General features: G+C 38.9%; 1 protein-coding gene across 6 annotated transcripts in view; it reads left to right on the plus strand.

The window, feature by feature from the left end:
- Window positions 1-13,506, plus strand: part of RALGPS1 (Ral GEF with PH domain and SH3 binding motif 1) — a 96,485-nt gene that overhangs the window by 63,691 nt on the left and 19,288 nt on the right. For all 6 annotated transcript variants that reach the window (XM_074161348.1, XM_074161344.1, XM_074161343.1 and 3 more), the window contains exon 10: window positions 6,843-6,910. In XM_074161348.1, the coding sequence (XP_074017449.1) occupies window positions 6,843-6,910 (68 nt within the window). The remainder of the gene's footprint in view (window positions 1-6,842; window positions 6,911-13,506) is intronic.

Genomic DNA, 13,506 nt, shown 5'->3' on the forward strand with positions numbered 1-13,506 from the left:
ATTGCTCACAGGCTTTTGAAAAGGTCGGGCAGTCCAAGACTTGTCCTAAGGGTAGTCTGAGATTTAAATCTCAGTGTTAAAATTTAGCAAATGGTCATTATTTACTAATTTACCACGTCTCTATGCTTCATTAAGTTGCGAACACAGAGCAAAATTAAACTTAGTAATTGATAAAGGTGAAGAATCGTAGTAAGTATAGGCTTTACAGCCCCTGGATTGAATTCCAGACACTGGTCATGTTGCTTAATTTGATTTTTAGGTGGAGTTTCCTGATGATGCATCAATGTTAATGTTATATATCCAATAGCTTTCATGAACTGTGATATCTTAGCCAAAATAGATTAAACAAGTGGTTTCTATAAGTATGTGATACTATAACATAATATTTGGGAAAAAAAGTAATGAGTAATTCCAGTTTAAATTTGAAAATCATTTTAACCAGCAGCCAGCCTTGCTGATAATGATGGAAGGTATTTGATGTATCTTAAAGATCATTTATTACTTTTGATTTAGTTATTGGTGAGAATATTTCAATCAAATTTAGCAGTTTTCTTTCTAAGCTTCACTATGGCAGGGAAAAACTGGACTGAAGTCACAAGAGGTATTAAAAAGAGGGAAAGCTTTGATTCTTAGCATAGTAAAGTTGCTGCAGTTTATATACATTGGAGAACTTTGACCTTTTTCTACCATGTTTGTTTCATCAGAATAAAGCTTTAATTTAAAGTTTGTATTCATCAAAACTCATCATAACTATCCTCTTCCATCTTTGTATTTGATAAGAAGATTTTGGATATTTGCTTTTGTGTTTTCCTCTCAGTTTTCCCTAATGTATCTTCAGTTTCATAGCATTTTCTGGTCCCATGCCAGAAGAAACTGTAAGCCTTAAAAAGGCAGAGAGTACTAAGTTTTTATAGTCAGAAAGAGTCTCCTCTCTCTTTCTCTTTCCAGTGACTGCTCTTTTTGAGCCAGGGACAGCGTTAGTGTGCTCTGAAGAGATGTGTGCTTGACCCTTGGCAGGGAGAACAGAAGTATCTCGGTACCAGGCTGTCAGGGAGAGAAGTTAGATAGTTGCCCTAAAATGTATTGGCAGGATCCCAGCACACGTTTTGCCAAATGAGAACCTCAATTACACTGAAAAGGAAAATTTGGCAGCCACTTCATATAAACAAAGCTTTTCTCTACAATTTTTTGTGCCAGTTCAATTGCTTGCTTTAGGTTCGTGCTTGTCAGCAAGTAAGTGCGCTCCAGAAAACCCCTGGCAATGATGTCATATCCTAAAAATAATAGATCTTTCTTGCTCAGCCCATATACTGTTTTCTGCAGAAGCTGAGAAATTATAACATTTGCTGGTTACAAGACTAAGGGGGCAAAAATAGGACCTAAAGCATCAGGATTCCTTCCAGTTATACCCAAACTGTGTTGCTAATCATGGTGATCTCAGGGCATCACTGCAGCCAGTGGGCTTCAGAGACACCGTCATGCAGCTGCTACAGGACCTTCCTCCTCCAGGAGTGCAAGAAGTGAGGTGAGAGTGCTTGTCCCATACTTGTCCCCAGGTTTGCAGTTTTTCCCTGAGCTGGACAGCACTGTCCAAACTTTGTGGCACCATGTCCCATCCTTTCCAAACCTGCCATGCCCTGAAGCCGTTCCAAAACATTTTTTTTTTTTTTGCTGACCTTTTGGTATCATTAGGTCAGGTCTGGTTTTCTCCACAGTTGTTCTTTTTGTAAAGCCAGTTTGAAGACTATTATTTGTTTTGGACAAGACAGTCAGGATTGGAATGCCATTCTGTAGACTACTATCTATACACATGATTCAGTTCTTCAGGGCATGTTAGGCAAGACACTGATATTCCTTACAGAAACATCAGTTCAAATTTACATTCAGATAAGCAGGATGCTATGGGAAAGCATCCAAGAGAAATTAATAGGCAATTAAAACATTACACTGACTCCTAACAATGATGGCGCTATAAAAATGCCAGCTGCACCATAATGTTTTCAGTCTTACGGTAACAGGAATTATATGGCAGATGCTTAAAATACTAGTGCTTAAAACAGTGAACCTTGGCCACAGTCTATCTTAAATAGGCCTCCCAGGCAGCTTTATTCCCTGGACCTTTTCCACCAAGAATTATTGTCGCAGGGAGGCGTAGGGGGAAACCTTCACCGTTAGTTTGAGATTTCTAACGATCCAGTGGCTGTAGGATCAACAGCCGCAGCTGTGACTTGGCTGCCTCTTCCACGGCACGTTCTCAGGGACGGTGAAGCTTCCAGAAACTGTTGGACCTACTGTTTAAGTGCAACACAGACAACCCAAAATGGTCCAGATTTGTACACAAATACTGGTCAGAAATGCCCTGAGTGACATCTTTGAGGACTGCACTGCTTTATTGCAACTTAGATCTTCCTTATCTCAAGAAAGATGAATAAGTTTTGTTCAAGCTCCTCATGGAGCAGCTAAATTTCTTGTTCATGTAAAGCTAATCTCTGTCTTATTTCACTTGCTTAATATTAGGAGAATTGAGTAAAAGTGGCTTTACTGTCCCAGCAGTAGTTTCACCTGTACTGGAGAGCATACTCCCATGAAATATAACTGTGTTCAAGACTGGCTACCTATTTTATTTTCTGCATTATGTTAGGTTCCTCTTTGCCTGCTTATCAGGAATGTCACTCTTAAATGAGCTATATGGCAGCACTTAGTGGCAGAGTGTTATCTAAGACTAGGTTGGGATAGAGGTCTAGCTTACTTTACAGAGTATACCGGCCCTAATGTGCTGCAGAAAATATTTGGAATATCGACCTTTTAAAAAAAAAAAAAAAAAAAAAGAATTGTTTAAATCATCTTTTTACTATCCAAGAATGAAGCCTTCACATACTCCCCCTGTGCCTTGTTCTTTAAAAGCTTTGTCTTAATTCCCAAAGGTAAATTGATGGTTTGTTAATTCAGTGAATCTCTATGATGATTTTTTTCCTAGAGATTTTACTTCGAGTTTTTGTTTCACCTTAGGTTGTTAAGACTAACTCCTCAGGTTTGGAATTTCTGTTTCTAATGTATGTTCAGTTGTTCATGGGCAGTTTCTGAGCTTGATATCTGGGATTTATCCTGGCATGTCTCTTAGCTGAACTCCTGCTGTACAATTTGGGAATGTTGAAATATCATGTGTCAGCACTTAAACCTTTCACTAAGACTAGGCTTCCTCACCATGGTTTTGAAAAGAATTCCTGAAAAAAAATACTGTAACAGTGCTATGATATTGGATGAATATAGTGACTTACAAGATAAATTTCTGATCATATACAGGTGCAAACACAAAAAAGAGAATGTCTTTATGAGTTATGAGTGGTTTGTTAGGCATGCTGGAGCAAAGCTAGTTTTTTACTTGTAGTAATACTAGTGAGTATCACTGTGAGAATGTAGCTTGGGAGGTGGTGGATGTGATGACGGATGTCGGCTGTGAGCGCCCCGGGCGTCAGAGTCTGCACAGACTGTGGGTGGCGTCACACGCAGCCTCGGAGGGGTGTCACAGGGTGCTGCCCCCGCAAGTGCGGCTCCCGCTGCCACTCTCACCACAGGCACGCCGAACCGGCCACGGGCACACTGAACCAGCCCAGGGCATGTGAGCACGCATGTGCACATCTGTGGCCGGGGCTTCTCAGTGGAAAACGCATCATCAGAGGAACTGCAAAAACGAATTTGGGTGGTGACAAACAAGCCAAGACTGGTTCAAACCGTACTGACTGTCAGTAGCTCTTCTTTGAAATAAAAATGGTTTTGATTGTTTCCAGCGTTCTGCAGGAGCGAGGGAAGAGGAGAGAAGGTGGTCCAGGAATGTCATCTACTTTTCAGGATATATTCCCTTTTCTCATACTTTATTTTAAATATTTTGTTAAACATGTCAGCATGAATATTTTATATTTACCAAAACTCAAATTTAGGCTAATATTTATTTGTCGTTCTTTTAATACATCCTGTATTTTCCTAAGTTGAAGAGCTAAATTGCAGTTTTGTTATTTTGAAAACATTGCAGAATTGTGGCATTGTTGAAGTCAATGACCAAACTGTCAGAGATTTAGCAAGGGCTAAGGTTTCAGAGTGTACTTTAACATAACCAAACAGATAAACAGTATTATCTAGCGTTACATTTTCTAGAGAGTTGACCAGTGGAGAGTGGTGTAATCTCATTTTATAGCACTGGAGACTCAGTTGTTGCTCTGTCAGTGAACTTCTAAGTGCAGCACGCACCACAGGTGCTTTCTAGATTGTATAATGATGCTGTGCCTCTTTCTAAAACCCTGTTAAAAGCATGGAGTTGTTAGGTCTTACTTCCTGCTGTTATCTTCCCCTCTTCTTTACAAGAAGATTTTTAAACAGAAAGAGAGAAATCGTATAATACAACTAGTTGGATGGAAGTTGATCTTACTTGCTTTTGTGAGATGCTCTGGTCACTGAGGAAGGTATGAGTGCTCTTGGCTTAACTCTGAGAGCAGGTGCTGGCATTCCCCTTATGTTCATGTTCGCAGGCAGTATTTCACCTTTGCTGTTTTCAAACATGTAAGAGTTGTACGAGGTCTTGGCGCCTAATCACAGTGAGCTAATTAAGTTGATACAATATGTAAAGTTGAACAAGTGATTTGTGAGGTAGTCTTGCCACAGTTGCTCTGAAAATAGCTGATTCTGGAAATGGTTATGTGAAATGATGGACTGGACATGCTTAGTGAGCACAATTCAGTTGAACGTGCTTAAGAATGAGAGTCTAGTCTGTAATCCTTACATATAGATGTAAATTCCTTTTAGTCTAACAAAGCAAGAAATTTTCAGGGGGAATGCATTACAAATCACATCATTGTAAAAGGGAGAAGCTATTTGCTTACACGGACTGAACTGCAGTCGTATCTTTTGCAATGGGCTTGTTAGACAAATGCTTCCACAGTGACCAAATAAATTGTGGCTGTTGCCACAGGGTGCTAATAAAACTTGAGTTATTTATTTGATAACAGGATAAGGAAAGAGCATCAGAGATGAGTTCCTCAAAGCCGGCAGAAACTAAGGCATGCAGTTGCCGGCTGTGGGGAAGGGTAGGTAACAGCTGCCTTGTACAGAAGGCAGAAATAAGCAGTTGTGTGGCAGTGACAGGTTAGCAGGAGAAGGGGTGTCTGTGTCTGTTTGGAGAACAACTGTTATGTGAAACAAGTTGAAATGAGTGTTCTGTTTTACATAAGGACTTTGGGTCATCAAATATGAGCTAACCCAGGGTAATGAGCTTAGTACTCATATTTCTCAATATATGTAAATAGCATGGTCCTATAGGAGATTCTTGAAACCAAGAATGTTTTTTTTAAAAGCTTTCTGCACACAAAAATCAAACTCACAGCATGGGAACAATAAGCCCCTAATAAAATAAGGAACAGGTTAGCCTCAAAAATGAACAGAGGAGTAACTACTGCGCAAGGGATGCAACTGGAACATTCCTACGGGAAGATAAATTCACACAGTAGAGCGCTATTTACTGGGAAAGACTTCATTAAGTATTTTTGCCATTTTTCCATACTGAAAGGCATTCCCATATGATTAACATTTGAATTGTGCAGTAAGTTATATTATTGTAACTTTCTCATTGTTGGCTTCCAGGAGGGGCATGTTGCCGCTTCCTGGTCATGGAAATCGTGTTGACAGAAAGAAGAGAAAGTCTGGAAAGGAATGATTCCTGACCTACTTGAAAATCATTACTTTGGGTAGTTAAAAGAGTCTAGTACTCTTAGAAGAATAGAAACTCTGAAACGTGAAAAGGGACCATAGGCTTGTTAACTAACTTCACAATAAAACACATTTGTCAATGTTTGAATTCTGTGGAGAATGGACTGGAAGTTATTCCCCATAAAACTCTGTGTACATGGCAGACATGGCAGTGAGGGAAGTGACAGTGAAGCCATACGTGGTATTTTGAAATGCTCTCATAGGTTCCTCCCCACTGCCCCTTTGCATGTTTTTATCTAAAGTTAAGAAGACTTTCACTGGTGTTTGTGCACAGCAGAGCACTGCAGTCTGTAGCTTGAAACCTTCACAGCTTTGTTGTGTGTTTAATGCTGTGCAATGATAGCGGTTGTTTCTTTTGGTTTTATATCTATTCCATTAAAATTTACTTAACGTTGTAGTCCTCCGTGCCTTTTTGTCAAACTGGTGCAGAACAGGACCCATGAATGTCAAGTTAAGAGTGCATAAATTTGAGAGGTGGCAGAAGTCGTATGCACTGGAAGATGAAGACGTGTTGGAGTGCTGAGATAAGGCAACAGTGAGTGCATCGTGAAACACATGGAGTGAGGCAGAGGGGCAACTTTCTTCTAATTATCTTCTTTTGCTATTGAGCATTGGTCACTTTACCCACTTATGCTCCCTTTCTATAAGTCATAGTAACTAATATTTCTTAATTGCTATTTCTGAGTGCACATTTCCACATGATAACAGAGTAAATTCACCTTTCATGCACAGAGGGAATATATTGTTTGCTATTAGATTTTTATCTAAATTTACTAACTTTTGGAGGGTTTTTTTTCAGGTGACAGACTATATGAACTTAAATCTTTACACCGACAGAGAGTATAAAATAACAATTTTCATTTCTGTTTTCATAGACTTCCCTCAGTTGTTTTTTTTCTTGGATCTAACAGGTAGTGATTTACTTTTAAAAATGTATCGTTTTGTTACATAACAAAATAAATAACTACACTTCCAACAAAGTAAAATTCCTGCTTACCACTGCCAAAATAATACTTTCTTCAGTTTCTTTCAACTTTTATTGAGAAATTTTTTTTGTTAATTTCTCTGAAAACTTGTTTTTCCAGATTATCATTAAGAATTGAGCCAGGTAGCAGCTCTCCTCGACTGGTTTCCTCCAAAGAAGATCTTGCAGGTATAAAACTTCATTTGAAAATTTGAGTAAGGAAATAATTTTAATTACAGAAATCCTCCACTGAAATATAAGGGAAATCCCATTTCATATCAGAGGTGTTTTGGAGGAATTAGTCAGTTTCAGATGTGGGCTTTTATTGCAATTGCAGAATTACCTGTAGTCATCTGTAAGGGCTGTCAGAGAATTGATCCCTTTCCACACATATGCCCAGTTTCAGAACATCCTTGATCTGGAACGCACTCCTCTGATAGTTGTAAAAGATTTGATTTTTTGCAGATCTCTACCTAGTCAGCTTGTACTTGAGTTAGCACTGTTCTTTTTGTTAATTAGGATTCTTCCTTTATGGTATTCACCCTCAGAGGTTCTTACAGTAACAAATTATATCCTACATATTAAGATTGATTTCACACATATCAGCATTCATTTGACTAGGCAAAACAAATCCATTGATCTTAAATGAATTAAAACAATTTGATTTCAGAAGTAAGACTTAATTTGCAGAGATTGTAGAGGAGGGATGTACTGTTATTTGCCTTTCTGGAGAACAGGTTTACCTGTATGGCAGAGAGGAGCGTTTTTAAGATGATTTATTAGTAGGCTTCACATTTTTAATACGTAGAATAAAATCTATTGGACTTTCCTCTGCTGAGATTAAAAACCCAGCTACAACACAATACGTCTAAAGTTGATCCCTGGAGCCGACCCTTGCTGATTGCTGAGGTTGTCAGTGTCGATTCTGAGTCTCCCTCGTTACCACACCACGTCTGCTGAGGACGGGGATTCCTTGCGGCGCTGCTGTGAGCTGCTTTGTCCAGAAGCCAGACCTGGTAACTCAGAGGGCATTATCAGTAGCACGAGTCATCAATAAATATTGGTGACTTGAATATAAACAATTGCAGTTTGAGGGATAACACAGGGTGGTTGTTAGCATTGGAACAGAAATTAGATTGTGTGATTTTTTTACAAATGCTTGCATTTTCATTATTATTTAATAAACGAAGAAGGAAGAGCCCCCTTTCAGTACAAATGAATCACTGCAGTGAATAGCATAGGAAATTCTCCTTTAAGGTTTCTGTATGAACTGACACAAATTTGAGACAATTTCATTGTGTAAAGCAGGAAGACAAAAGATTTGTATGGCTTTTAGCAACAGCTAAAAAACTACAGTACTGTCTGTAAGCTGACCAAAACAAGTCTGCTGTACCAACACAGTTTATTTCAACGAGCAGACTAAACAAACATCAGACTATGTGAAATGTACTTACTACTATAGGAGCCGGTATTGCAAAAGCTGTTTTATTTTAATCTCTTAAACTTGAATGGCCAATTTTTTCTCTTATTATGTTAAACCATGTGTGAATATAAAAAACCCAAAGGGTCCAGACCACGTTTGACAAGCAATTTCATTTGGCATTCAAAATGTCTTTTCTTCTCACCAAATGAGACAGGGACAAATTCAATGAAAGAGAGAAAGAAAAAGGAAGATGCTGAATATGAAAGGAGAAAAATAAATACTGGTGGTTTTCTTCCACCTCCCAGCTCTTCACGTTGGCTGCTGTGAAACCCTAAGTGTCAAACGGCCAGTCATTTATAGGGACCCTCTCGTTGGTCCCAGGATCATGAATGCTGTTCCCAGAGTCAGATACAGATTTGATCTGGTCCTCAGTCCATACAGTTCTGAGGAAAAAGGAGCAAAATCTGTAGAAATAAGAAGTTGGAAGAAAGCATTTCTTCAGGAAGGCGCTCTCCCCCTCCCCCCTCAGTGCTCAGTACTATTAATTGCTGTGTAAAATATAAGTCATTCACAGGACTGGGTAAGTTCAAAAGGAGTTCTTAATTAACACTCTGTTCATACAGACGTGTACTGAGTCTGGCTGGGCTGGAGTTGTCTTTCCCCCTCGCGCTGTGCTGGTGGCTCACAAGGCGTTGATGGGGCAGCAGTGGTTTGGCTGCCACTGAGCAGGTCCCACGGTGTCAGGGCTGCCCTCCCACCCCCAAAGGGGCCAGCAGGCTGGAGGGGACATGGCCAGGACAGCTGACCCCAGCTGACCCAAGAGATGGTCCATATTGTATGATGTGTTCAGCAGTAAAAGCTAAGGGGGGAGGGGACATTCATTATTAAGGCATTTGTCTTCTGAAACAATCGCTGCAAGTGCTGAGGCCCTTCTTCCCAGGCAGTGGCTGGACATTCCCTGCTGATGGGAAGTAGAGGACAAATTAGTTTTTGTTTTCCTTTGCGTCCGCACACAGCCTTTACTTTTCTTTATTAAACTGCCTTATCTCAGCAGCCAGCATATCATGCAATATTTGATTTTGCTTTTCTGAGGATTTGCTTTTTCATACTTGAAATTTAAAACTAAGTAATTGCCTCTCATATGGTTATATTTTACATATGTAAAGCAGACACTCAAGTGAACTTTTTTGTTTTCTGGCTTTCACTTTGTATTGCTCACATTCAAATGCTTTACACTGGGGTTTTGATGTTAACATTTCATTAGGATGATTGTGGAAGTTCTAACTTCTGTCATAGCAGCATAGTATGTGATCGTCACCAATAGTCTGTAATTCTTAATCAAAGGCTTAGAGTTTATTACAGCTGTAATGGAAGGCAATTAAAAATGCAGTTTCAAAGTTGGAAACAACAACTTTGAACTCTCCTGAGCCAGGCAACTAACATGGCTGTATACTGCAGTGAGCTAGCTGGAGTCCACAAATATTGATTGGGACAATATTCAGTAGAACCTACTCAGTTGAATCACAGAATCACAGAATGGTTTGGGTTGGAAGGGAACTTACAGCCCATCCAGTCCCACCCCCTGCCCTGGGCAGGGACACCTCCCACCAGACCCGGTTGCTCAAAGCCCCATCCAACCTGGCCTTGAACCCCTCCAGGGAGGGGGCAGCCACAGCTTCTCTGGGCAACCAGAGTATGGGATTGTATCTGGCAGTATTAGGAAAGGATGAACTTTCACCTCTGAATCTGCAGTGCCCCTGTATGGTCTGTAAAGTTGCTTTATTCAGTGTGAGAATTAATATGACGACTAGAAATCAAGTCTTGAGTCATTCCTGTTGCTCCATTCTTCTGTTAGTATTTCCTTCGAAAGCTTGACGCACTTGTGGACTGCTGTATTTCTTGCTCAGCCAGAGAGCTCTCACTCACTGCCTGTTCAACAGTGAATGCCACCAGCACTTTGTAATACCACATGAATTTTCCAGTGACCTGCATCTATGTGGCTGCAAAAATGCTACTAAAGGGAATCCAGTGTACTTTATTGAAAAAAGCAAATTAATTCCTGGAGAAGGTTAGTTAAGTAAGTTAGCAGGAATTCAAATTTAAATTTAACTAAGCATGAAGGCAATAATTTATTGTTTATTTCACAACATTACTAAATAGAAATATAGCTAAAATACTCAAATATCAGTAATGAGATACTTGAGCATGAAGAATTAAAAATAGCACATTCAAAGATATTTGAGTCAACTTTATTTGGATTCAAATTATAGTTTGAAATTATTTCCACTTCAGACATTGTGTGTCCGGAGTAAATCCTTTGCAATCGGCAAGCTATAATGATAAGAGATGATCTCAAAATAGTTTAGGCAGTAGTTTAATGTTCCAGTCAATAGTTTAAAGCATAGGAATCTGAATATAGTGATTTTAAGGTAAAAATAAAGGTTCTTGGCCTGTAAGGGCAGTCATTAGTTCAGTTCTTCTGATAGTCAAAAAGTGAATGTGGTACTCGTAGCAGTAAGTCTTGTTCAGTTCTGCGTGTGACATTCTGCCTCCTTATAGGTTGCCGTCTGTTTCCAAACATGGAGAAAAAGCTCGATATCATGGTGATAATTCCAAAGTCTGTAATGGACTTAAGTGCAGGGAATAGTGTCTTCTTCATGTCCTAAAGTACAATTACTTGTACCGATGGTGGAAATGGATTTTTCTTCCCAGCATTGTGACTTTGTCTTCTATACAAGTATGCTCTAGGCAGGGACATTGTGGGCTTCTTTTTTGCCCCTTAAAGTATCTTCATGAGTGTGAGGCTCAACAAAAACAGTTAAATCCTTCAATATTTCTGTTTGTAAAGTACTGGAGAAAACCATGTGTCCGTTTTCCACTTCGTTTGCCAACTGGTTTTCCAGTAAATTTGAACAGGAGGCAGACATCTGATTAAAGTGAATGTCTCACAACAAGCTATGTTTGGTATATTAGTGGCTAAGATGGTCTCATTTAATTGCCAAATGCTTATATAATTGTGAATAGTGCTTTCACAGCAAGATTTCATGCCTTCCATAACGCTGCAGATTGCAAGTAGCATTTAAAAAGGAGCTTTAAACAGTTTAATTGTATGCTTTCAGGAACTCCGTGATTCACACAACTTCCTTGGCAGCAACTTAAGTCTGTTCATTCTGCCTTGCTATGGTTTGAGAGAGAAAGACAGTCGCTGGAGAGCTTATAGCACACTGACTGTTCACAGTTTCCAGCTGAATTAGCTGTTAAAGACATCTGTGTTCCTGCAGTGTCGGCTAGGAGGTGCCCAGCATTTATGGTACAGCTATTAGACAGATTGTTCTGGAAGGTATAACTCAATACATTTTCCCAGAACAAAAGAAAAGATTTAATATGATCCATGGTAAATAAGTTAGCCTTCTAAGCAACTGAAGTTCCTTAGAATTTGCACACCAAGTGTAGCTCAGTCTAGAAAATTTTATGTGTGTTCTTTATCATCCTAATGTTGTTTTGAAAAGTTCAGGGTGCAGTGCTAATCAGAATATAAAAAATGGTTACTTGTTCTCTGAAAAATACTATGTTTATCCTGTCTTGGAAAACTATATTAAAAGATAAAATAATGTTAAAATAATTACCTTATCCAGAAAATTATATCTAATACTAAGTGACTCAAAGACTTGTGTTCACGATTCTGTGATTTTTCATGAACCCTTTCATCAAAGTCAGCACTTAGAAGTCCTTTTTAGTGACAGCTGGGCCTCAGCTGTGGGCAGCCCTTATTTTGGGGGTTTTGTTATGCAATAGTCAGGGATGGACCCTCACCCCCTTCTTTTTTTTCCAAGTAGGTCTTGGTATAATTCTTGAGAGGAGAATAAGTAGACCAGAGGTTTTATGTTACCGCCCTACTAGGAATCTGGAGTAATTAATCTGGAACAGGTGTATTCTCTTTTGTTATTGGGGTAAAATTCAGTCCATTGTCCAGCTTTGAGAGCTGCTAAAGAACTCTTAGTATTTATTTTAATTAATTAGAAGCAGTAGGTTTATTGGATGTAAAGTATGTGATATATAGGAGTAAAAAATGTAGAAAATGTGGAAACAGAAGGAAGCAAGACTGAGATGTTTGCACATTTGTAACGCTCTGGAAGTAGGTGTACTACACTAGTGACGTCTGTACAGCAGCCCCAGCATTTTAGAATGAAAAAATCCCACACCATCATTTTCCATGTAAACACTGAGTTGACATTTAGTTTTGCCATTTGTTTTACTGGTTGCTTTGGCAACTAATAAATAGTTTGTGTTAAGTGCTTTAGCAGCCAATTGTTCTGTGGAAATGAGGATTGTCTAATCCTTCTGCAAGTGCTTGGTTATTGCTTCATGTGCTTGGTGTCTGCTTTTCTTATACTGTACTTAAGATAGAAATGGAAGAACTAAGTTTTCTTCACAAAAGTTTACAGACTATCCAGAAGACTTTGTGCGTTAGTTTCAAACTTGTAGTTATTTCCAATCTCTTCTTCTGGGATACTTTCCCTACAAATTTTTACAAATCATTTGAGCATTTTTGAAAAAAAATTAATACCAGACAAATGTGTGGGATTCACATGTTCTCAACCACTATGAACAACATGCCCACTATGTGGGCACCGTGCACTGTGTTTTTTTTTCTTAACAGACCAAAGGTTCACAAAAATTGAAGAATATTCTGTCAAAGCAAATATAAAGTTATCAGGGAGAGAATGATCATGCACAGTTTTTAACTTTATCACTTTCTATTACTTCCTCTGACTTCCTTACCAAACAAGTCTCTTTAATGTCCTAGTTTACTGATGCATATTCTAACTAGCAAGCTATTGCTCCCTAGGAATGTTAGGAACATATAAAACAGCTAGAGGACAAGGGGCCTTTCTGCTCTTTTTTTTTCTGTCCTCATTCTTCAGAGCAGTCACCTGAAATGCTTTCTGCAAAAATTATTTTATTGATGGATTGGTTAATGTATTTTGTTGAACCCAAACTTCAGAGTTTCCCTGCGGTGGTGCTCTCACAGTGGGTATGTCATCCGAGCTCAGGCAGTGCCCACCAGATTGAGCTGCTAGAATTCAACATTTTTGCTGAAGTGTAAGTCAGGGTTTTGCACATTCCACTGGTACAGTGTAAGTAACACAAATGCTGATGATTAGTGATTCCCTAGAAGCAACACCTGAAGTGTATTTCATTTTCACCTGTGTGTGAAAGTATCACCTCTGTTCAGGAACCATTTGAAGGAAATACACTCAAGTGTGCTTATTATACAGTCAGCAAGCATTAGAATTATTTATAATGTAAGACTGTAAATAATGATAATAAATAATAATAATGTAAAAAAATATATTACGCT

The sequence above is a fragment of the Numenius arquata genome, chromosome 19 (genome assembly GCF_964106895.1).
Source record: "Numenius arquata chromosome 19, bNumArq3.hap1.1, whole genome shotgun sequence".
Classification (NCBI taxonomy): domain Eukaryota; kingdom Metazoa; phylum Chordata; class Aves; order Charadriiformes; family Scolopacidae; genus Numenius; species Numenius arquata.